The 25,814-nt window shown below is 48.6% G+C and overlaps 2 protein-coding genes across 2 annotated transcripts in view; both read right to left on the reverse strand.

The window, feature by feature from the left end:
- Window positions 1–25,814, reverse strand: part of LOC130305034 (zinc finger protein 850-like) — a 201,202-nt gene that overhangs the window by 135,819 nt on the left and 39,569 nt on the right. Inside the window, exons 2-3 of the mRNA XM_056551973.1 lie at window positions 24,073–24,410; window positions 23,466–23,549 (exon numbers count right to left, since the gene is read on the reverse strand). Coding sequence (XP_056407948.1) covers window positions 23,466–23,549; window positions 24,073–24,083 — 95 coding nt within the window. The 5' untranslated portion in view covers window positions 24,084–24,410. The remainder of the gene's footprint in view (window positions 1–23,465; window positions 23,550–24,072; window positions 24,411–25,814) is intronic.
- LOC130287419 (zinc finger protein OZF-like) lies at window positions 1,664–23,524 on the reverse strand. Its single transcript, XM_056537354.1, has 4 exons — window positions 23,471–23,524; window positions 8,454–8,545; window positions 8,216–8,324; window positions 1,664–4,617 (listed from the first exon to the last, which is right to left on the reverse strand). The coding sequence occupies exons 3-4, from the start codon at window positions 8,277–8,279 to the stop codon at window positions 3,482–3,484; spliced, it is 1,200 nt and encodes a 399-aa protein (XP_056393329.1). The 5' UTR covers window positions 8,280–8,324; window positions 8,454–8,545; window positions 23,471–23,524; the 3' UTR covers window positions 1,664–3,481.

Consider the following 25,814-nt stretch of genomic DNA (forward strand, 5'->3'; position numbering starts at 1 on the left):
TTGTAGATTTGCAGTCAGTGCTGTCTCCAGCCCAATCGGCATCCACATATCCAATCAGTATTGGGTTTGACGATGCTGGAAGTTGCAGCTTCATCCGATTTGTTCCCGTTAGGTACTGCGTTGCCCTCTTTACTGCGTCCAGTCATGTTCCTGCGAAGTATTCCGACTGCTACAGCGCTGTCTGGTCTTGTCTCGGTGGCGATGTATAACAATTTTCTGATTGCTCTGCGGTAATAATCATTGTTGGGTAACAAGTTTTCCGTTCCGTTGTTTTTCGGATAATCTGATTCCATTGGTGTTCTTGCTTCCTTTGTGTCTTGCATGTGAAACTGTTCTAACATTTCTGTAATTCTCTGACTTTGGTTAAAGGGGTACTCCACTGGCCCAGCATCTGAAACATTTTGTTCCACACGCTGGGTGCGGGCTGTGGGGGTCGTGACATCACGGCCACACCCCTTGTGACACCATGTCATACCCCCTCAATGCAAGTCTATGGGAGGGGGCGTGGTGGCTGCCACGCCCCCTCCCATAGACTTGCATTGAGGGGGTGTTGTGTGATGTCACAAAGGGTGTGGCCGTGACGTCACGACCCCCACAGCCCGCACCCAGTGTTTGGAACAAAATGTTCCGGAGGCTGGGCCAGTGGAGTACCCCTGTAAGAAGATAGCTTCCATCCTTTTCCTGCTCTATTTTAATTCCTAGGTAGTGAGTAATGTTCTCCTACTCTCCAATTTCAAATACATTTTTTTAAATCAACTGGTGCCAGAAAGTTAAACAGATAGTAAATTACTATTTAAAAATCTTAATTCTTCCAGTACTTATCAGTTGCTATGTTCCTCAGGAAGTTCTTTTCTTTTTGAAACCTCTCCTGCTCTGGGCAGTTCCTGACATGGACAGAGGTGTCAGCAGAGAGCACTGTGGTCAGACAGAAAAGAAATTAAAAAAGAAAATAACTTCCCGTGAAGCATACAGCAGCTGATAAGTACTGGAAGGATTAAGATTTTTGAAGAGAAGTAATTTACAAATGTGTTTAACTTTCCAGCGGAGCACCCCTTTAATAATAATGGAGAGGTGGTCACTGGCGATCAAGAGAAGGTGGAGCTACTGAATATACAAAGGTAAAGGGAGGAGCTGACGCAGGCCAGTGCTGTGGAGCTGATGTGGGCAGGGCCAGTGCTGAGAAGCTGATGTGGGCGGGGCCAGTGCTGAGAAGTTGATATGGGCGGGGCCAGTGTTGAGGAGCTGATGTGGGCGGGGCCAGTGCTGAGGAGCTGATGTGGACGGGCCAATGCTGAGGAGCTGATGTGGGCGGGGCCAGTGCTGAGGAGCTGATGTGGGCGGGGCCAGTGCTGAGGAGCTGATGTGGGCGGGGCCAGTGCTGAGGAGCGGATGTAGGCGGGGCCAGTGCTGAGGAGCTGATGTGGGCGGGGCCAGTGCTGAGGAGCTGATGTGGGCGGGGCCAGTGCTGAGGGGCTGATGTGGGCGGGGCCAGTGCTGAGGGGCTGATGTGGGCGGGGCCAGTGCTGAGGAGCGGATGTGGGCGGGGCCAGTGCTAAGGAGCTGATGTGGGCGGGGCCAGTGCTGAGTAGCTGATGTGGGCGGGGCCAGTGCTGAGTAGCTGATGTGGGCGGGGCCAGTGCTGAGGGGCTGATGTGGGCGGGGCCAGTGCTGAGGAGCTGGCGTAGGCTAGGCCAGTGCTGGTAACACATCATGTAATGTACTGACCTGGATTAATGTAGATATGGTCCAAAGTAAGCAAATCTCCAGGGCCAGATGGATTACACCCAAGTTCAGTCATTTTTGTACCCCTGTTCATGATATTTAGAGATTCTCTGGTATTGTGCCGAGGGACTGGTGCAAGGCGAATGTGGTACCAATCTTCAAAAAGGGCTCTAGGTCTTCCCCAGGTAATTATAGACCGGTAAGCTTAACATGCATTGTGGGTAAATTGTTTCAAAGACCCATAAGGGATTACATACAAGAGCCTATATAAGGGCCCTACCATATAATTCATGGATCAGCAGGGTGTATACTGTTACCATGGTGATACTGCCGCACCAGAGATGTGGTTAACTTGACTGGACGGCCTCTCGGTACCAAACTTCTTTAACTTTTTTATGCAGCTACATTGTCCCAGTTCACCATAGTTAATTAATGGCTGACATGTCTCACCTTATTGGGAAACTCCATCTCCTGTGGGGTCTCCGGCTTGAGTTTGTGCCCTCCCCCGACTCCTCCCTAACTACCCCAGCCTAATCCTGTGCCCTCATCCAGACCCTTCCTTCTTCTTTCCTGTCGGGGTAGTTGGTGGTGTTGGATTTGTGAGGTTTCTTCCTCTTCCTGTTGCCTTTTCCCCTTTTCTCTCTTTTCCTTTCATTCTTCCCTCTTCTCTTCTTCCCCCATTTCCTGCATTCTTCTTCTTGTCCTTTCATTGGGTCCCATCATCCGGCCACCACCTCTAGACTTCATTCTAAGACCTGCACCGATCACAGTGTATAAAGTTATATTTAGTGAGTGTGTTAACCCTTTAGGTGTTTCCCCAGAATTACAGAAATGTGGAGGTAATTTATAGACATCTGGGATATGTGGCCCTAGAGTGTAACCAGAGTGTAACCTGAGTGTAACCCCGGCCTCAGCCATAAAGGAGCGGGGGCGTATGTGAGCTGTGCGGAGGACATCGGATAAAAAGAGCAACAACGACTAGAAGTCCCAGGACATGCTGCATACATTCACCATATGGGACCTATCTCACTCCTGGCCACATGAACCAGTTCTCCCAGTCACCTACAAGAGCGCTATCCTGACTGATGGACGGGATTGGTTACCCTCCACTTCACTCCAGTGTCTCTTCCCTATACACAGGTCCATACTGATCAGTCTGCTCCTCCATTTACAGAATTGTATCAGACCACGTCAGTCGCTGTACAGTCCTGTAAATCAGAGAAGACATCACACCCCATACACACTAATAACACCGCATCACATGACTAATCCCATTATAAGAAGAATTCTAACACAATATGACCAAAATCCTGTGTGTGACCCCGGCCTAAGGGTTATTGGTGACAACACAGAAGTGTCCTGATCCTGATAGGACAGAAGTGACACATGAGATACAATCAGTAATATTTCTAATGGAAATGAGGCCGAGGTAATACATAGTAATCACCAATCATTATCATCCATAGAAATCATCCAATCATACTGTAGTGTAGAGCTACAAGTCACTACTAAATGATACACAATAGCATTACATATTACTTCTCATTACCGTTATTTACCTACAAAGGTCACATGACCCCAGGTGCTGATGACCAAGAGATGATGTTGGCTTTAGCTTCTGCTTAGGTTTTATTATGGAGTTTATTTGAGGGTTAATTCTCACAACAGAACTTAGAAAACATCACATTTTACTGTTACCTGAGATCTCAGATTTCCATTCTCCATATTATTAGATTTTTATAATTTATTATTTCATCTATCAGTCTCCAGTGTGACTTCTCTCATGTCGAAAAAGTTGTGATTTACATATAAAACATTTCCCACATTCTGAACATGAATATGGCTTTTCTCCTGTGTGTATTCTCTTATGTATTACAAGATCTGATTTACTTATAAAACATTTCCCACATTCTGAACATGAATATGGCTTCACTCCTGTGTGAATTCTCTTATGCTTAACAAGATTTGATTTAGTTGTAAAACACTTGCCACATTCAGAACATAAATATGGCTTCTCTCCTGTGTGAATTCTCTCATGTACAACTAGAACTGATTTTTGTGTAAAACATTTGCCACATTCTGAACATGAATAAGGCTTCTCATCCATGTGAATTCTCTTATGTTTAACAAGATCCGAGATACCTTTGAAACATTTACCACATTCTGAACATGAATATGGCTTCTCTCCTGTGTGAATTCTTTCATGTAACGTAAGATGTGCTTTACTTATAAAGCATTTTCCACATTCTGAACACGAATATGGCTTCTCTCCCATGTGAATTCTTTCATGATTTGAAAGATGGGATATGTTTCTAAAACATTTCCCACATTCTGAACATGAATATGGCTTCACTCCTGTGTGAATTCTCTTATGCTTAACAAGATTTGAGTTAGTTGTAAAACACTTGCCACATTCAGAACATAAATATGGCTTCTCTCCTGTGTGAATTCTCTCATGTATAACTAGAACTGATTTTTGTCTAAAACATTTCCCACATTCTGAACATGAATACGGCTTCTCCCCTGTGTGGATTCTCTCATGTTTAACAAGCTCTGATTTACTTTTAAAACATTTCCCACATTCTGAACATGAATTTGGCTTCTCCCCTGTGTGAATTTTCCTGTGTGTAAAAAGATCTGATCTTCCTGTAAATTGTTTCCCACATTCCTCACAATATAAACCTTTCCCATGTTCCTGCTCTGTCCTTGTGGTAACAATGTGTGGTTGGTCAGGAGAAGGTTCCTCATGATCAGGTGGATTATTATAGGATAGATCTGGATGGACATTAGGGGTAAGGAGGTCTTCTCCTGAGGAGCGCTCCATCATATCTTCATCTTCTCCTTTATCATTCAGGGATAACATGAAGTTTCCCTCAGAATTCTTACTGGGATTTTCTGTTGAAGCAAAATATAGATTTTTGAGATTTATTAAAAAAAACATAATTTAAAATATTTTATTAAGGGGGTAAACTAAGTAACAGATGCACTTTAACCACTTAGGGACCCAGGGCATACCAGGCATCCCCTGACAATGCCTGGGTCCTGAGACCCCCAATGTCGGCGATCGCTGCAAATTGCCGATCAATTCAGTTCAGCGATTCCGGGCTGATCGGGTCTCTGGTGACCCGATCGGCTGAAAAATAGAGATGATCGGAGCGGTCAGAGACAGCCGTGATCATCCTAAAAGGGTAGGAGCGAGGTGGCACTTCCTCCTATCCCCTGCGATTTGCCGGTAAGGACTGACCAGCAAATCGTAATGCAGGTGCGGGGGGGGGGGGGGGTGAAAGTTCTATTCCCTCGCTCTGCCCTCCCCTAGAAGTCCGGTCAGAGCGGCAGAAGATGGTGGCGACGGCTGCGGAGGCAGGGGGACCGGCGGCAGTTACCTGATGATACGGGGGACTGGGAACCTGCGGCAGAAAGGAGGCGCAGGTAAGTGGATCCAGCGGTGACGACGTCAGAGGCAGCAGTGAAGATCGCTGTAAAGTGATCTTCACTGCTGCTTCTCAGAGTTTCAAAACTACAACTCCCAGCATGCCCTGACAGTCCAGGCAGGCTGGGAGTTGTAGTTCTGTAACATCTGGCCCTTCAGATGTTGCCAAGCTACTACTCCCAGCATGCCTGGGCAGTCTGGGCATGCTTGGAGTTGAAGTTTTGCAACATCTGGAGGGCTACAGTTTGGAGATCACTGTGTAGTGTAGTGGTGTCCAAACTGTTCTCCTCCAGTTGTTGCAAATCTACAACTCCCAACATGTCCTTTGGCTGTCCGGGCATGCTGGGAGTTGTAGTTTTGCAACAGCTGAAGGCACACAGGTTGGGAAACACTGAATTGAACTCTCAGTGTTTTGCAACCAGTGTGCCTCCAGCTGTTGCATAACTAAAACTCCCAGCATGCCCTTCTGCTGTCACTGAATGCTCACAGTTGTCGTTTTTCCAACAGCTGGAGGCACACAGGTTGCAAAACACAGAGTTTAACAGTGCTTCCCAACCTGTGTGCCTCCAGCTGTTGCAAACTACAACTTCCAGCATGCACTGATAGACCGTACATGCAGAGAGTTGTAGTTTTGCAACAGCTGAATGCTTGCCCCTCCCGCCGCCCCCGCCCCCCCAATGTGAATGTACAGGGTACAATCACACGGTCGGGTGTACAGTGAGTTTCTCGCTGCAAGTTTGAGATACAGCAAATCTTCTGCTGCAGCTCAAACTCCCAGCGGGAAACTCGCTGTACACCCCCTATACCTACACAAAATAAAAGGTAAAACAAACAGTTACCGCCCCCCAATAAAAATGAGAAATGTCTGGTACGGCAGTGTTTCCAAAATGGAGCCTCCAGCTGTTGCAAAACAACAACTCCCAGTATTGCTGGACATCCGTTGACTGTCCAGGCATGCTGGGAGCTTTGCAACAGCTGGAGGCACCCTGTTTGGGAAATACTGCCGTATGGTATTTTTGGTATCAGAGGCAAGTGTAATTCTGGTATCCGGGTCCGTCCCTAAGCAAATCCCTAATTAAGGCCTCAAATATGCATGCCACTCTCTCAATGCAGAGCCCTGTCATATTTCAAGGCAACAGTTTAGGGTCATATATGGGGTATCTCTGTACTCAGGAGAAATTGCCTAACAAATTTTGGGGGTCTTTTTCTCCTTTCACCCCTTATGAAAAGGTAAAGTTGGGGTCTACTCCAGCATATTATCGTAAAAAAATAATAAAAATAAATTTTTTACACTAACATGCACATGGCTCCTGACTTCTATTCCAAACAAATTCTCTCTCCAAAAGCTCAATGGTGCTCCTTCTCTTCTGAGCATTGTAGTTCGCCCGCAGAGCACTTTACATACACAAATGGGGTATTTATATACTCAGAAGAAATGGGGTTACAAATTTTGGGAGGCTTTTTCTCCTATTACCCCTTGTGAAAATGAAAAATTTGGGGTAACACCAGCATTTTAGTGAAAAAAAATCGAATTTTTCAAGTCCAACTTTAGTGGAAATTTGTCAAATACCTGTGGGGAGTTAAGGCTCATTGGTCCCCTTGTTACGTGCCTTGAGGGGTGTAGTTTCCAAAATAGCATGCCATGTGGGGCTTTTTTTTTTTTTGCTGTTCTGGCACCATAGGGGCTTCCTAAATGTGACATGCCCCCCAAAATCCCATTGTCGCTCCTTCCCTTCTGAGCCCTCTACTGCGCCCGCCGTACACTTGACATACACATATGAGGTATTTCCTTACTCTAGAGAAATTTGGTTACAATTTTTTTTTTTGGGGGGGGGGGGGGGGGGGGGATTTCTCTCCTTTTACCCCTTGTAAAAATGCAAAAACTGGGTCTACAAAAACATGCGAGTATAAAAAATGCAGATTGTGAATTTTCTCCTTCACTTTGCTGCTATTCCTGTGAAACACCTAAAGGGTTAACACACTTACTGAATGTCATTTTGAATACTTTGGGGGGTGCAGTTTTTATAATGGGGTCATTTATGGGGTATTGCTAATATGAAGGCCCCTCAAATCCACTTCAACTGGTCCCTCAAAAGTTCTGATACTGTTGGGCAGGAATGGATTCATCCAGCAGTCAATTCTTGCTATGTTAAGCCTCGGGCTCGTTGTTGTTTTGCTGCGATCATATTGTAAGGTTCTGACCTACTTGTGTCTTTTGCTCTATTGTTTTTGTTATAATGTTTTATAAAATACAATAAAAAACATTGAAAGTGAAAAATTGGAAAATTGCTGCTGAACATTAAAGCCTCTGATGTCTTCCAGAAGTAAAAGTAAAAAGGAGCCTCCCCTGAAGACACCTCTGAATTCCCTGTGTAATCCATTATTACATACCTGGGACAACACCTCCTGGAATTATTACATACCTGGGGTAACACCTCCTATAATTATTACATACCTGGGGTAACACCTCCTGAAATTATTACATACCTGGGACAACACCTCCTGGAATTATTACATACCTGGGACAACACCTCCTATAATTATTACATACCTGGGACAACACCTCCTATAATTATTACATACCTGGGGTAACACCTCCTGGAATTATTACATACCTGGGACAATACCTCCTGGAATTATTACATACCTGGGACAACACGTCCTGGAATTATTACATACCTGGGACAACACCTCCTGGAATTATTACATACGTGGGGTAACACCTCCTGGAATTATTACATACCTGGGACAACACCTCCTGGAATTATTACATACCTGGGACAACACCTCCTGGAATTATTACATACGTGGGGTAACACCTCCTGGAATTATTACATACCTGGGACAACACCTCCTGGAATTATTACATATGTGGGGTAACACCTCCTGGAATTATTACATACTTGGGGTAACACCTCCTGGAATTATTACATACCTGGGATAACACCTCCTGGCATTATTACATACCTGGGGTAACATCTCCTGGAATTATTACATACCTGGGGTAACACCTCCTGGCATTATTACATACCTGGGACAACACCTCCTGGAATTATTACATACCTGGGGTAACACCTCCTGGAATTTCCTCCTTCACTTCCCTCATACACGGGTGATGGCCCCTCATCCTCTCTTCTTCATCCTCCACTTTATGATTAGTCAGATCTCCCCCCTGATGTAACATATAGAACAATTCACTACAATACAGCAGACAGGAGGAGCAACAGAGACCCCCAAAATCTATCCCCACATCTATGACTGCAGGACCCCCCTATAGAGATATAGGATCAGCCTCATCTACCTGATGCTTCTCTGGGACATTTCCCTCTGGACAGTCCTGGGAATACAGAGGGCGGGGACACCTCTCGGGTGGATTTCTATCAATGACTCCATCTGTAGGGAACACACAGGGAATGAATACATCAGTGCTGGATAGATTTCTATGTTACTAGGTAGTGAGAGTGATACCTACCATATTTATTGGCGTATAACACGCATTGTTAATGCTAACATTTTTAGCCTAAAGTCTATCTGCGTGTTATACGCTGATAGACTGTTTGTGACCCCGCAAAACCAGCTGCAGTTCAATGATTTAAAGAGGGCACTTTAAATCATTGAACTGCAGCAGCTTCTGCCTGACCAGAGTCCCACTACCACTGCCAGATTCCCTCCCCGTCCCCAGTTTAATAGTTGCATGTCCAGCCGCTGCCGCCATTGCCCAATTCCCTCCCCGTCCCCGGTTTTATAGTTACATGTGCCCTGGGGACTGCGGTCCTTCATGCTCCGGCGGTCTCCTGATCTCTCACTGTGCGCTGCGCAATGACGAGTGACCTCCTCAACACGACGTCACTCGTCAGGCAGTGCGCGGCGCACAGTGACAGATCAGGAGACTGCCGGAGCATGAAGGACCGCAGTCCCCAGGGCACATGTAACTAACTATAAAACTGGGGACGGGGAGGGAATAGAGCAGCGGCACTCTGGCCCCACAAAAGACACTGCACTTGCTTTAAATCATTGAACTGCAGAAGCCGCCAGAAACAGTTTATCGCGGTACACCTGCACACACACCCTCATTTTTCCAAGGATATTTTGGTAAAAAAACGTTTCCTTGGAAAAATTAGGGTGCGTGTTATACCCCGATAAATACAGTATATACATGTGTCTTCTTACCTTGTGATGCGAGGGGCCGGTGATCCTCCATCATGACTATGTCCTGGTACAGATCCTTGTGTCCTTCTACATACTCCCACTCCTCCATGGAGAAATAGACCGCCACATCCTGACACCTTATAGGAACCTGACACACAATGATACCGTCATCACCAGACCCCTCCATTACTGTATAATGTCCCAGCAGGGTCACCTCTCTAATCATCACCAGACCCCTCCATTACTGTATAATGTCCCAGCAGTGTCACCTCTCTAATCATCACCAGACCCCTCCATTACTGTATAATGTCCCAGCAGTGTCACCTCTCTAATCATCACCAGACCCCTCCATTACTGTATAATGTCCCAGCAGTGTCACCTCTCTAATCATTACCAGACCCCTCCATTACTGTATAATGTCCCAGCAGTGTCACCTCTCCAGTCATCACCAGACCCCTCCATTACTGTATAATGTCCCAGCAGTGTCACCTCTCCAGTCATCACCAGACCCCTCCATTACTGTATAATGTCCCAGCAGTGTCACCTATCCAGTCATCACCAGACCCCTCCATTACTGTATAATGTCCCAGCAGTGTCACCTCTCTAATCATCACCAGACCCCTCCATTACTGTATAATGTCCCAGCAGTGTCACCTCTCCAGTCATCACCAGACCCCTCCATTACTGTATAATGTCCCAGCAGTGTCACCTCTCCAGTCATCACCAGACCCCTCCATTACTGTATAATGTCCCAGCAGGGTCACCTCTCCAGTCATCACCAGACCCCTCCATTACTGTATAATGTCCCAGCAGTGTCACCTCTCCAGTCATCACCAGACCCCTCCATTACTGTATAATGTCCCAGCAGTGTCACCTCTCCAGTAATCACCAGACCCCTCCATTACTGTATAATGTCCCAGCAGTGTCACCTCTCCAGTCATCACCAGACCCCTCCATTACTGTATAATGTCCCAGCAGTGTCACCTCTCCAGTCATCACCAGACCCCTCCATTACTGTATAATGTCCCAGCAGTGTCACCTCTCCAGTCATCACCAGACCCCTCCATTACTGTATAATGTCCCAGCAGTGTCACCTCTCCAGTCATCACCAGACCCCCTCCATTACTGTATAATGTCCCAGCAGTGTCACCTCTCCAGTCACCACCAGACCCCTCCATTACTGTATAATGTCCCAGCAGTGTCACCTCTCCAGTCATCACCAGACCCCTTCATTACTGTATAATGTCCCAGCAGTGTCACCTCTCCAGTCATCACCAGACCCCTCCATTACTGTATAATGTCCCAGCAGTGTCACCTCTCCAGTCATCACCAGACCCCTCCATTACTGTATAATGTCCCAGCAGTGTCACCTATCTAATCATCACCAGACCCCTCCATTACTGTATAATGTCCCAGCAGTGTCACCTCTCCAGTCATCACCAGACTCCTCCATTACTGTATAATGTCCCAGCAGTGTCACCTCTCCAGTCATCACCAGACCCCTCCATTACTGTATAATGTCCCAGCAGTGTCACCTATCTAATCATCACCAGACCCCTCCATTACTGTATAATGTCCCAGCAGTGTCACCTATCTAATCATCACCAGACCCCTCCATTACTGTATAATGTCCCAGCAGTGTCACCTCTCCAGTCATCACCAGACTCCTCCATTACTGTATAATGTCCCAGCAGTGTCACCTCTCCAGTCATCACCAGACCCCTCCATTACTGTATAATGTCCCAGCAGTGTCACCTCTCTAATCATCACCAGACCCCTCCATTACTGTATAATGTCCCAGCAGTGTCACCTCTCCAGTCATCACCAGACCCCTCCAATACTGTATAATGTCCCAGCAGTGTCACCTCTCCAGTCATCACCAGACCCCTCCATTACTGTATAATGTCCCAGCAGTGTCACCTCTCCAGTCATCAGACCCCTCGATTACTGTATAATGTCCCAGCAGTGTCACCTCTCCAGTCATCACCAGACCCCTCCATTCCTGTATAATGTCCCAGCAGTGTCACCTCTCCAGTCATCACCAGACCCCTCCATTACTATATAATGTCCCAGCAGTGTCACCTCTCCAGTCATAACCAGACCCCTCCATTACTGTATAATGTCCCAGCAGTGTCACCTCTTTAATCATCACCAGACCCCTCCATTACTGTATAATGTCCCAGCAGTGTCACCTCTCCAGTCATCTCCAGACCCCTCCATTACTGTATAATGTCCCAGCAGTGTCACCTCTCCAGTCATCACCAGACCCCTCCATTACTGTATAATGTCCCAGCAGGGTCACCTCTCCAGTCATCCCCAGACCCCTCCATTACTGTATAATGTCCAAGCAGGGTCACCTCTCTAATCATCACCAGACCCCTCCATTACTGTATAATGTCCCAGCAGTGTCACCTATCCAGTCATCACCAGACCCATCCGTTACTGTATAATGTCCCAGCAGTGTCACCTCTCTAATCACCAGACCCCTCCATTACTGTATAATGTCCCAGCAGTGTCACCTCTCCAGTCATCACCAGACCCCTCCATTACTGTATAACGTCCCAGCAGTGTCACCTCTCCAGTCATCACCAGACCCCTCCATTACTGTATAATGTCCCAGCAGTGTCACCTCTCACGTCATCACCAGACCCCTCCATTACTGTATAATGTCCCAGCAGTGTCACCTATCCAGTCATCACCAGACCCCTCCATTACTGTATAATGTCCCAGCAGTGTCACCTCTCCAGTCATCACCAGACTCCTCCATTACTGTATAATGTCCCAGCAGTGTCACCTCTCCAGTCATCACCAGACCCCTCCATTACTGTATAATGTCCCAGCAGTGTCACCTCTCTAATCATCACCAGACCCCTCCATTACTGTATAATGTCCCAGCAGTGTCACCTCTCCAGTCATCACCAGACCCCTCCAATACTGTATAATGTCCCAGCAGTGTCACCTCTCCAGTCATCACCAGACCCCTCCATTACTGTATAATGTCCCAGCAGTGTCACCTCTCCAGTCATCAGACCCCTCGATTACTGTATAATGTCCCAGCAGTGTCACCTCTCCAGTCATCACCAGACCCCTCCATTCCTGTATAATGTCCCAGCAGTGTCACCTCTCCAGTCATCACCAGACCCCTCCATTACTATATAATGTCCCAGCAGTGTCACCTCTCCAGTCATAACCAGACCCCTCCATTACTGTATAATGTCCCAGCAGTGTCACCTCTTTAATCATCACCAGACCCCTCCATTACTGTATAATGTCCCAGCAGTGTCACCTCTCCAGTCATCTCCAGACCCCTCCATTACTGTATAATGTCCCAGCAGTGTCACCTCTCCAGTCATCACCAGACCCCTCCATTACTGTATAATGTCCCAGCAGGGTCACCTCTCCAGTCATCCCCAGACCCCTCCATTACTGTATAATGTCCAAGCAGGGTCACCTCTCTAATCATCACCAGACCCCTCCATTACTGTATAATGTCCCAGCAGTGTCACCTATCCAGTCATCACCAGACCCATCCGTTACTGTATAATGTCCCAGCAGTGTCACCTCTCTAATCACCAGACCCCTCCATTACTGTATAATGTCCCAGCAGTGTCACCTCTCCAGTCATCACCAGACCCCTCCATTACTGTATAACGTCCCAGCAGTGTCACCTCTCCAGTCATCACCAGACCCCTCCATTACTGTATAATGTCCCAGCAGTGTCACCTCTCACGTCATCACCAGACCCCTCCATTACTGTATAATGTCCCAGCAGTGTCACCTATCCAGTCATCACCAGACCCCTCCATTACTGTATAATGTCCCAGCAGTGTCACCTCTCCAGTCATCACCAGACCCCTCCATTACTGTATAATGTCCCAGCAGGGTCACCTCTCCAGTCATCACCAGACCCCTCCATTACTGTATAATGTCCCAGCAGTGTCACCTCTCTAATCATCACCAGACCCCTCCATTACTGTATAATGTCCCAGCAGTGTCACCTCTCCAGTAATCACCAGACCCCTCCATTACTGTATAATGTCCCAGCAGTGTCACCTCTCCAGTCATCACCAGACCCCTCCATTACTGTATAATGTCCCAGCAGTGTCACCTCTCCAGTCATCACCAGACCCCTCCATTACTGTATAATGTCCCAGCAGTGTCACCTCTCCAGTCATCACCAGACCCCTCCATTACTGTATAATGTCCCAGCAGTGTCACCTCTCCAGTCATCACCAGACCCCCTCCATTACTGTATAATGTCCCAGCAGTGTCACCTCTCCAGTAATCACCAGACTCCTCCATTACTGTATAATGTCCCAGCAGTGTCACCTCTCCAGTCATCACCAGACCCCTCCATTACTGTATAATGTCCCAGCAGTGTCACCTCTCCAGTCATCACCAGACCCCTCCATTACTGTATAATGTCCCAGCATGGTCACCTCTCCAGTCATCACCAGACCCCTCCATTAATGTATAATGTCCCAGCAGTGTCACCTCTCCAGTCATCACCAGACCCCTCCATTACTGTATAATGTCCCAGCAGTGTCACCTCTCCAGTCATCACCAGACCCCTCCATTACTGTATAATGTCCCAGCAGTGTCACCTCTCCAGTCATCACCAGACCCCTCCATTACTGTATAATGTCCCAGCAGTGTCACCTCTCCAATCATCACCAGACCCCTCCATTACTGTATAATGTCCCAGCAGTGTCACCTCTCCAGTCATCACCAGACCCCTCCAATACTGTATAATGTCCCAGCAGTGTCACCTCTCCAGTCATCACCAGACCCCTCCATTACTGTATAATGTCCCAGCAGTGTCACCTCTCCAATCATCACCAGACCCCTCCATTACTGTATAATGTCCCAGCAGTCACCTCTCCAGTCATCACCAGACCCCTCCATTACTGTATAATGTCCCAGCAGTGTCACCTCTCCAGTCATCACCAGACCCCTCCATTACTGTATAATGTCCCAGCAGTGTCACCTCTCCAGTCATCACCAGACCCCTCCATTACTGTATAATGTCCCAGCAGTGTCACCTCTCCAATCATCACCAGACCCCTCCATTACTGTATAATGTCCCAGCAGTCACCTCTCCAGTCATCACCAGACCCCTCCATTACTGTATAATGTCCCAGCAGTGTCACCTCTCCAGTCATCACCAGACCCCACCATTACTGTATAATGTCCCAGCAGTCACCTCTCCAGTCATCACCAGACCCCTCCATTACTGTATAATGTCCCAGCAGTGTCACCTCTCCAGTCATCACCAGACCCCTCCATTACTGTATAATGTCCCAGCAGTGTCACCTCTCCAGTCATCACCAGACCCCTCCATTACTATATAATATCCCAGCAGTGTCACCTCTATAGTCATCACCAGACCCCTCCATTACTGTATAATGTCCCAGCAGTGTCACCTCTCCAGTCATCACCAGACCCCTCCATTACTATATAATGTCCCAGCAGTGTCACCTCTCCAGTCATCACCAGACCCCTCCATTACTGTATAATGTCTCAGCAGTGTCACCTCTCCAGTCATCACCAGACCCCTCCATTACTGTATAATGTCCCAGCAGTGTCACCTCTCCAGTCATCACCAGACCCCTCCATTACTGTATAATGTCCCAGCAGTGTCACCTCTCCAGTAATCACCAGACTCCTCCATTACTGTATAATGTCCCAGCAGTGTCACCTCTCCAGTCATCACCAGACCCCTCCATTACTGTATAATGTCCCAGCAGTGTCACCTCTCCAGTCATCACCAGACCCCTCCATTACTGTATAATGTCCCAGCAGTGTCACCTCTCCAGTCATCACCAGACCCCTCCATTACTGTATAATGTCCCAGCAGTGTCACCTCTCCAGTCATCACCAGACCCCTCCAATACTGTATAATGTCCCAGCAGTGTCACCTCTCCAGTCATCACCAGACCCCTCCATTACTGTATAATGTCCCAGCAGTGTCACCTCTATAGTCATCACCAGACCCCTCCATTACTGTATAATGTCCCAGCAGTGTCACCTCTCCAGTCATCACCAGACCCCTCCATTACTATATAATGTCCCAGCAGTGTCACCTCTCCAGTCATCACCAGACCCCTCCATTACTGTATAATGTCCCAGCAGGGTCACCTCTACAGTCATCACCAGACCCCTCCATTACTGTATAATGTCCCAGCAGTGTCACCTCTCTAATGATCACCAGACCCCTCCATTACTGTATAATGTCCCAGCATTCCCAGCAGTGTCACCTCTCCAGTCATCACCAGACCCCTCCATTACTGTATAATGTCCCAGCAGGGTCACCTCTACAGTCATCACCAGACCCCTCCATTACTGTATAATGTCCCAGCAGTGTCACCTCTCTAATGATCACCAGACCCCTCCATTACTGTATAATGTCCCAGCAGTGTCACCTCTCCAGTCATCACCAGACCCCTCCATTACTGTATAATGTCCCAGCAGTGTCACCTCTCCAGTCATCACCAGAACCCTCCAATACTGTATAATGTCCCAGCAGTGTCACCTCTCCAGTCATCACCAGACCCCTCCATTACTGTATAATGTCCCAGCAGTGTCACCTCTCCAATCATCACCAGACCCCTCCATTACTGTATAATGTCCCAGCAGTCACCTCTCCAGTCATCACCAGACCCCTCCATTACTGTATAATGTCCCAGCAGTGTCACCTCTCCAGTCATCACCAGACCCCTCCATTACTGTATAACGTCCCAGCAGTGTCACCTCTCCAGTCATCACCAGACCCCTCCATTACTGTATAATGTCCCAGCAGTGTCACCTCTCCAGTCATCACCAGACCCCTCCATTACTATATAATGTCCCAGCAGTGTCACCTCTCCAGTCATCACCAGACCCCTCCATTACTGTATAATGTCTCAGCAGTGTCACCTCTCTAATCATCACCAGACCCCTCCATTACTGTATAATGTCCCAGGAGTCACCTCTCCAGTAATCACCAGACCCCTCCATTACTGTATAATGTCCCAGCAGTGTAACCTCTCCAGTCATCACCAGACCCCTCCATTACTGTATAATGTCCTAGCAGTGTCACCTCTCCAGTCATCACCAGATCCCTCCATTACTGTATAATGTCCCAGCAGTGTCACCTCTCTAATCATCACCAGACCCCTCCATTACTGTATAATGTCCCAGCAGGGTCACCTCTCCAGTTATCACCAGACCCCTCCATTACTATATAATGTCCCAGCAGTGTCACCTCTCCAGTCATCACCAGACCCCTCCATTACTGTATAATGTCCCAGCAGTGTCACCTCTCTAGTCATCAGACCCCTCCATTACTGTATAATGTCCCAGCAGTGTCACCTCCCCAGTCATCACCAGACCCCTCCATTACTGTATAATGTCCTACCAGTGTCACCTCTCCAGTCATCACCAGACCCCTCCATTACTGTATAATGTCCCAGCAGTGTCACCTCTCTAGTCATCAGACCCCTCCATTACTGTATAATGTCCCAGCAGTGTCACCTCTCCAGTCATCTCCAGACCCCTCCATTACTGTATAATGTCCCAGCAGTGTCACCTCTCCAGTCATCACCAGACCCCTCCATTACTGTATAATGTCCCAGCAGTGTCACCTCTCCAGTCATCACCAGACCCCTCCATTACTGTATAATGTCCAAGCAGGGTCACACCTCCGGTCATCACCAGACCCCTCCATTACTGTATAATGTCCCAGCAGTGTCACCTATCCAGTCATCACCAGACCCCTCCATTACTGTATAATGTCCCAGCAGTGTCACCTCTCCAGTCATCACCAGACCCCTCCATTACTGTATAATGTCCCAGCAGTGTCACCTCTCCAGTCATCACCAGACCCCTCCATTACTGTATAATGTCCAAGCAGGGTCACACCTCCGGTCATCACCAGACCCCTCCATTACTGTATAATGTCCCAGCAGTGTCACCTCTCCAGTCATCACCAGACCCCTCCATTACTGTATAATGTCCCAGCAGTGTCACCTCTCCAGTCATCACCAGACCCCTCCATTACTGTATAATGTCCCAGCAGTGTCACCTTTCTAATCATCACCAGACCCCTCCATTACTGTATAATGTCCCAGCAGTGTCACCTCTCCAGTCATCACCAGACCCCTCCATTACTGTATAATGTCCCAGCAGTGTCACCTCTCCAGTCATCACCAGACCCCTCCATTACTGTATAATGTCCCAGCAGTGTCACCTCTCCAGTCATCACCAGACCCCTCCATTACTGTATAATGTCCCAGCAGTGTCACCTCTCCAGTCATCACCAGACCCCTCCATTACTGTATAATGTCCCAGCAGTGTCACCTCTCCAGTCATCACCAGACCCCTCCATTACTGTATAATGTCCCAGCAGTGTCACCTCTCCAGTCATCACCAGACCCCTCCATTACTGTATAATGTCCCAGCAGTGTCACCTCTCTAATCATCACCAGACCCCTCCATTACTGTATAATGTCCCAGCAGTGTCACCTCTCCAGTCATCACCAGACCCCCTCCATTACTGTATAATGTCCCAGCAGTGTCACCTCTCCAGTCATCACCAGACCCCTCCATTACTGTATAATGTCCCAGCAGTGTCACCTCTCCAGTCATCACCAGACCCCTCCATTACTGTATAATGTCCCAGCAGTCACCTCTCCAGTCATCACCAGACCACTCCATTACTGTATAATGTCCCAGCAGTGTCACCTCTCCAGTCATCACCAGACCCCCCCCATTACTGTATAATGTCCCAGCAGTGTCACCTCTCTAATCATCACCAGACCCCTCCATTACTGTATAACGTCCCAGCAGTGTCACCTCTCCAGTCATCACCAGACCCCTCCATTACTGTATAATGTCCCAGCAGTGTCACCTCTCCAGTCATCACCAGACCCCTCCATTACTGTATAATGTCCCAGCAGTCACCTCTCCAGTCATCACCAGACCCCTCCATTACTGTATAATGTCCCAGCAGTGTCACCTCTCCAGTCATCACCAGACCCCTCCATTACTGTATAATGCCCCAGCAGTGTCACCTCTCCAGTCATCACCAGACCCCTCCATTACTGTATAATGTCCCAGCAGTCACCTCTCCAGTCATCACCAGACCCCTCCATTACTGTATAATGTCCCAGCAGTGTCACCTCTCTAATCATCACCGGACCCCTCCATTACTGTATAATGTCCCAGCAGTGTCACCTCTTCAGTCATCACCAGACCCCTCCATTACTGTATAATGTCCCAGCAGGGTCACCTCTCCAGTCATCACCAGACCCCTCCATTACTGTATAATGTCCCAGCAGTGTCACCTCTCTAATCATCACCAGACCCCTCCATTACTGTATAATGTCCCAGCAGTGTCACCTCTCTAATCATCACCAGACCCCTCCATTACTGTATAATGTCCCAGCAGTGTCACCTCTCCAGTCATCACCAGACCCCTCCATTACTGTATAATGTCCCAGCAGTGTCACCTCTCCAGTCATCACCAGACCCCTCCATTACTGTATAATGTCCCAGCAGTGTCACCTCTCCAGTCATCACCAGACCCCTCCATTACTGTATAATGTCCCAGCAGTGTCACCTCTCCAGTCATCACCAGACCCCCCATTACTGTATAATGTCCCAGCAGTGTCACCTCTCCAGTCATCACCAGACCCCTCCATTACTATATAATGTCCCAGCAGTGTCACCTCTCTAATCATCACCAGACCCCTCCATTACTGTATAATGTCCCAGCAGTGTCACCTCTCCAGTAATCACCAGACCCCTCCATTACTGTATAATGTCCCAGCAGTGTAACCTCTCCAGTCATCACCAGACCCCTCCATTACTGTATAATGTCCCAGCAGTGTCACCTCTCCAGTCATCACCAGACCCCTCCATTACTGTATAATGTCCCAGCAGTGTCACCTCTCTAATCATCACCAGACCCCTCCATTAGTGTATAATGTCCCAGCAGGGTCACCTCTCCAGTCATCACCAGACCCCTCCATTACTATATAATGTCCCAGAAGTGTCACCTCTCCAGTCATCACCAGACCCCTTCATTACTGTATAATGTCCCAGCAGTGTCACCTCTCTAGTCATCAGACCCCTCCATTACTGTATAATGTCCCAGCAGTGTCACCTCCCCAGTCATCACCAGACCCCTCCATTACTGTATAATGTCCTAGCAGTGTCACCTCTCCAGTCATCACCAGACCCCTCCATTACTGTATAATGTCCCAGCAGTGTCACCTCTCTAGTCATCAGACCCCTCCATTACTGTATAATGTCCCAGCAGTGTCACCTCTCCAGTCATCTCCAGACCCCTCCATTACTGTATAATGTCCCAGCAGTGTCACCTCTCCAGTCATCACCAGACCCCTCCATTACTGTATAATGTCCAAGCAGGGTCACACCTCCGGTCATCACCAGACCCCTCCATTACTGTATAATGTCCCAGCAGGGTCACCTCTCCAGTCATCACCAGACCCCTCCATTACTGTATAATGTCCCAGCAGGGTCACCTCTCCAGTCATCACCAGACCCCTCCATTAATGTATAATGTCCCAGCAGAATCACCTCTCTAACCATCACAAGACCCCTCCATTACTGTATAATGTCCCAGCAGTGTCACCTCTCTAATCATCACCAGACTCCTCCATTACTGTATAATGTCCCAGCAGTGTCACCTCTCCAGACATCACCAGACCCCTCCAATACTGTATAATGTCCCAGCAGTGTCACCTCTCCAGTCATCACCAGACCCCTCCATTACTGTATAATGTCCCAGCAGTGTCACCTCTCTAATCATCACCAGACCCCTCCATTACTGTATAATGTCCCAGCAGTGTCACCTCTCCAGTCATCACCAGACCCCTCCATTACTGTATAATGTCCCAGCAGTGTCACCTCTCCAGTCATCACCAGACCCCTCCATTACTGTATAATGTCCCAGCAGTGTCACCTTTCTCATCATCACCAGACCCCTCCATTACTGTATAATGTCCCAGCAGTGTCACCTCTCCAGTCATCACCAGACCCCTCCATTACTGTATAATGTCCCAGCAGTGTCACCTCTCCAGTCATCACCAGACCCCTCCATTACTGTATAATGTCCCAGCAGTCACCTCTCCAGTCATCACCAGACCCCTCCATTACTGTATAATGTCCCAGCAGTGTCACCTCTCCAGTCATCACCAGACCCCTCCATTACTGTATAATGCCCCAGCAGTGTCACCTCTCCAGTCATCACCAGACCCCTCCATTACTGTATAATGTCCCAGCAGTCACCTCTCCAGTCATCACCAGACCCCTCCATTACTGTATAATGTCCCAGCAGTGTCACCTCTCTAATCATCACCGGACCCCTCCATTACTGTATAATGTCCCAGCAGTGTCACCTCTTCAGTCATCACCAGACCCCTCCATTACTGTATAATGTCCCAGCAGGGTCACCTCTCCAGTCATCACCAGACCCCTCCATTACTGTATAATGTCCCAGCAGTGTCACCTCTCTAATCATCACCAGACCCCTCCATTACTGTATAATGTCCCAGCAGTGTCACCTCTCTAATCATCACCAGACCCCTCCATTACTGTATAATGTCCCAGCAGTGTCACCTCTCCAGTCATCACCAGACCCCTCCATTACTGTATAATGTCCCAGCAGTGTCACCTCTCCAGTCATCACCAGACCCCTCCATTACTGTATAATGTCCCAGCAGTGTCACCTCTCCAGTCATCACCAGACCCCTCCATTACTGTATAATGTCCCAGCAGTGTCACCTCTCCAGTCATCACCAGACCCCCCATTACTGTATAATGTCCCAGCAGTGTCACCTCTCCAGTCATCACCAGACCCCTCCATTACTATATAATGTCCCAGCAGTGTCACCTCTCTAATCATCACCAGACCCCTCCATTACTGTATAATGTCCCAGCAGTGTCACCTCTCCAGTAATCACCAGACCCCTCCATTACTGTATAATGTCCCAGCAGTGTAACCTCTCCAGTCATCACCAGACCCCTCCATTACTGTATAATGTCCCAGCAGTGTCACCTCTCCAGTCATCACCAGACCCCTCCATTACTGTATAATGTCCCAGCAGTGTCACCTCTCTAATCATCACCAGACCCCTCCATTAGTGTATAATGTCCCAGCAGGGTCACCTCTCCAGTCATCACCAGACCCCTCCATTACTATATAATGTCCCAGCAGTGTCACCTCTCCAGTCATCACCAGACCCCTTCATTACTGTATAATGTCCCAGCAGTGTCACCTCTCTAGTCATCAGACCCCTCCATTACTGTATAATGTCCCAGCAGTGTCACCTCCCCAGTCATCACCAGACCCCTCCATTACTGTATAATGTCCTAGCAGTGTCACCTCTCCAGTCATCACCAGACCCCTCCATTACTGTATAATGTCCCAGCAGTGTCACCTCTCTAGTCATCAGACCCCTCCATTACTGTATAATGTCCCAGCAGTGTCACCTCTCCAGTCATCTCCAGACCCCTCCATTACTGTATAATGTCCCAGCAGTGTCACCTCTCCAGTCATCACCAGACCCCTCCATTACTGTATAATGTCCAAGCAGGGTCACACCTCCGGTCATCACCAGACCCCTCCATTACTGTATAATGTCCCAGCAGGGTCACCTCTCCAGTCATCACCAGACCCCTCCATTACTGTATAATGTCCCAGCAGGGTCACCTCTCCAGTCATCACCAGACCCCTCCATTAATGTATAATGTCCCAGCAGAATCACCTCTCTAACCATCACAAGACCCCTCCATTACTGTATAATGTCCCAGCAGTGTCACCTCTCTAATCATCACCAGACTCCTCCATTACTGTATAATGTCCCAGCAGTGTCACCTCTCCAGACATCACCAGACCCCTCCAATACTGTATAATGTCCCAGCAGTGTCACCTCTCCAGTCATCACCAGACCCCTCCATTACTGTATAATGTCCCAGCAGTGTCACCTCTCTAATCATCACCAGACCCCTCCATTACTGTATAATGTCCCAGCAGTGTCACCTCTCCAGTCATCACCAGACCCCTCCATTACTGTATAATGTCCCAGCAGTGTCACCTCTCCAGTCATCACCAGACCCCTCCATTACTGTATAATGTCCCAGCAGTGTCACCTTTCTCATCATCACCAGACCCCTCCATTACTGTATAATGTCCCAGCAGTGTCACCTCTCCAGTCAGCAGCTCAGTGATCCTGTGGGTGAGTTCTAGGATCTTCTTCTCATGTATCAGTGAGTGAGGTGGAGGCTCCATGATGGGGCCCCGGGTCCTGCTCCATCCTCCTGACTCATGGAGATGGCTGCTGGGGGCCACACACTCCCCCCATGTCTTCTTCACTATGGTGTAATCCTGTGTATGGAGGGAGACAATGAGGGGAATGACCCCAGTATTCCTCCCCCACTACAAAGAGGAGATTGTGCCCCCTGTATAGAGCTCTAGTGAGCACATCTGGAATACTGGGGTCAGTTCTGGAGACCTCACCTACAAAGAGACATCCAGAACATAGAGCGGCTCCAAAGATGGGGGGACAACAATGGTAGAAATGTAGATGGGGGGACAACAATGGTGGAAATGTAGATGGGGGACAACAATGGTGGAAATGTAGATGGGGGACAACAATGGTGGAAATGTAGATGGGGGACAACAATGGTGGAAATGTAGATGGGGGACAACAATGGTGGAAATGTAGATGGGGGACAACAATGGTGGAAATGTAGATGGGGGACAACAATGGTGGAAATGTAGATGGGGGACAACAATGGTGGAAATGTAGATGGGGGACAACAATGGTGGAAATGTAGATGGGGGACAACAATGGTGGAAATGTAGATGGGGACAACAATGGTGGAAATGTAGATGGGGGGGACAACAATGGTGGAAATGTAGATGGGGACAACAATGGTGGAAATGTAGATGGGGGGGACAACAATGGTGGAAATGTAGATGGGGACAACAATGGTGGAAATGTAGATGGGGACAACAATGGTGGAAATGTAGATGGGGGGGGGACAACAATGGTGGAAATGTAGATGGGGGGACAACAATGGTGGAAATGTAGATGGGGGGACAACAATGGTGGAAATGTAGATGGGGACAACAATGGTGGAAATGTAGATGGGTCACCTCACCTCTCCGGTCAGCAGGTGGAGGATCTCCAAGGTGAAGTGTAATATTCTCTTAGTCATCTCATTCCTGTCCTTGTCCATCCTTGGGGGATCATTCAGGAGAAGAGGAGACAACTGGATTACAGAACCAGCGACACAATGTAACAAACCTCCTCCTCCTCCTCATGTAATCTCCTTACTACTGGGGTGACACACTGTAACAAACCTCCTTCTCATGTAATCTCCTTACTACTGGGGTGACACACTGTAACAAACCTCCTCCTCATGTAATCTCCTTACTACTGGGGTGACACACTGTAACAAACCTCCTCCTCATGTAATCTCCTTACTACTGGGGTGACACACTGTAACAAACCTCCTCCTCATGTAATCTCCTCACTACTGGGGTGACACACTGTAACAAACCTCCTCCTCATGTAATCTCCTTACTACTGGGGTGACACACTGTAACAAACCTCCTCCTCATGTAATCTCCTTACTACTGGGGTGACACACTGTAACAAACCTCCTCCTCATGTAATCTCCTTACTACTGGGGTGACACACTGTAACAAACCTCCTCCTCATGTAATCTCCTTACTACTGGGGTGACACACTGTAACAAACCTCCTCCTCATGTAATCTCCTTACGACCATGACCGTCTTTCTATCTACTAGATGCTGGAGGTGTAGGACCTGTGATGATGTCACAATCATGTGACCAGTACATTTTGGGGCGGAGCTCAGCAGGATAGGAGAGATTGTGGATGAAGGACCTGTGGGGATGGTCATGTGACAGGAGTAGGCGGGGCTCAGCAGTAGTAGAGGACATGTGACCAGAAAGGGAGGAGCTCAGTGAAGAGGAGACGCGGTGTGAGGTGAGTTTCTATGCAGAGGGTTTGTTACATTGTGTTGTTCCTCTCTTCTTCCTCCTGTCACAATGTAATAGTTCACACTGGTTCTTCCTGTAATAATTAAAGAGATATAATAACTATGTGCCACCCAGCTTTATATACTGCCCGCCACCCAGCTTTATATACTGCCCGCCACCCAGCTTTATATACTGCCCGCCACCCAGCTTTATATAGTGCCCGCCACCCAGCTTTATATAGTGCCCGCCACCCAGCTTTATATAGTGCCCGCCACCCAGCTTTATATACCGCACGCCACCCAGCTTTATATAGTGCCCTCCACCCAGCTTTATATAGTGCCCGCCACCCAGCTTTATATACTGCCCGCCACCCAGCTTTATATACTGCCCGCCACCCAGCTTTATATAGTGCCCTCCACCCAGCTTTATATAGTGCCCGCCACCCAGCTTTATATACTGCCCGCCACCCAGCTTTATATAGTGCCCGCCACCCAGCTTTATATACCGCCCGCCACCCAGCTTTATATACCGCCCGCCACCCAGCTTTATATAGCGCCCGCCACCCAGCTTTATATAGCGCCCGCCACCCAGCTTTATATACAGCCCGCCACCCAGCTTTATATACAGCCCGCCACCCAGCTTTATATGCTGCCCGCCACCCAGCTTTATATGCTGCCCGCCACCCAGCTTTATATGCTGCCCGCCACCCAGCTTTATATGCTGCCCGCCACCCAGCTTTATATACAGCCCGCCACCCAGCTTTATATACAGCCCGCCACCCGGCTTTATATGCTGCCCGCCGCCCAGCTTTATATACTGCCCGCCACCCAGCTTTATATACTGCCCGCCACCCAGCTTTATATACTGCCCGCCACCCAGCTTTATATACTGCCCGCCACCCAGCTTTATATACTGCCCGCCGCCCAGCTTTATATGCTGCCTGCCGCCCAGCTTTATATACTGCCCGCCGCCCAGCTTTATATACTGCCCGCCGCCCAGCTTTATATGCTGCCCGCCGGCCAGCTTTTTTGTGCTGCCCGCCACCCAGCTTTATATACGGCCCGCCACCCAGCTTTATATACGGCCCGCCACCCAGCTTTATATACTGCCCGCCGCCCAGCTTTATATACTGCCCGCCGCCCAGCTTTATATGCTGCCCGCCACCCAGCTTTTTTGTGCTGCCCGCCACCCAGCTTTATATACGGCCCGCCACCCAGCTTTATATACGGCCCGCCACCCAGCTTTATATACGGCCCGCCACCCAGCTTTATATACGGCCCGCCACCCAGCTTTATATACGGCCCGCCACCCAGCTTTATATACGGCCCGCCACCCAGCTTTATATACGGCCCGCCACCCAGCTTTATATACGGCCCGCCACCCAGCTTTATATACGGCCCGCCACCCAGCTTTATATACGGCCCGCCACCCAGCTTTATATACGGCCCGCCACCCAGCTTTATATACGGCCCGCCACCCAGCTTTATATACGGCCCGC

This window comes from Hyla sarda, chromosome 1, assembly GCF_029499605.1.
Source record: "Hyla sarda isolate aHylSar1 chromosome 1, aHylSar1.hap1, whole genome shotgun sequence".
Taxonomy (NCBI): Eukaryota; Metazoa; Chordata; class Amphibia; order Anura; family Hylidae; genus Hyla; species Hyla sarda.

Bases quoted from the DNA above. Each gene is read 5' to 3' on its own strand.
- LOC130287419 (XM_056537354.1), bottom strand. From the start codon at position 8,279: ATGAGGGGCCATCACCCGTGTATGAGGGAAGTGAAGGAGGAAATTCCA. The intron at 4,618-8,215 runs GTATGTAATAAT...TTGCTTCAACAG, and splicing joins TCCAGGAGGTGTTACCCCAG to AAAATCCCAGTAAGAATTCT.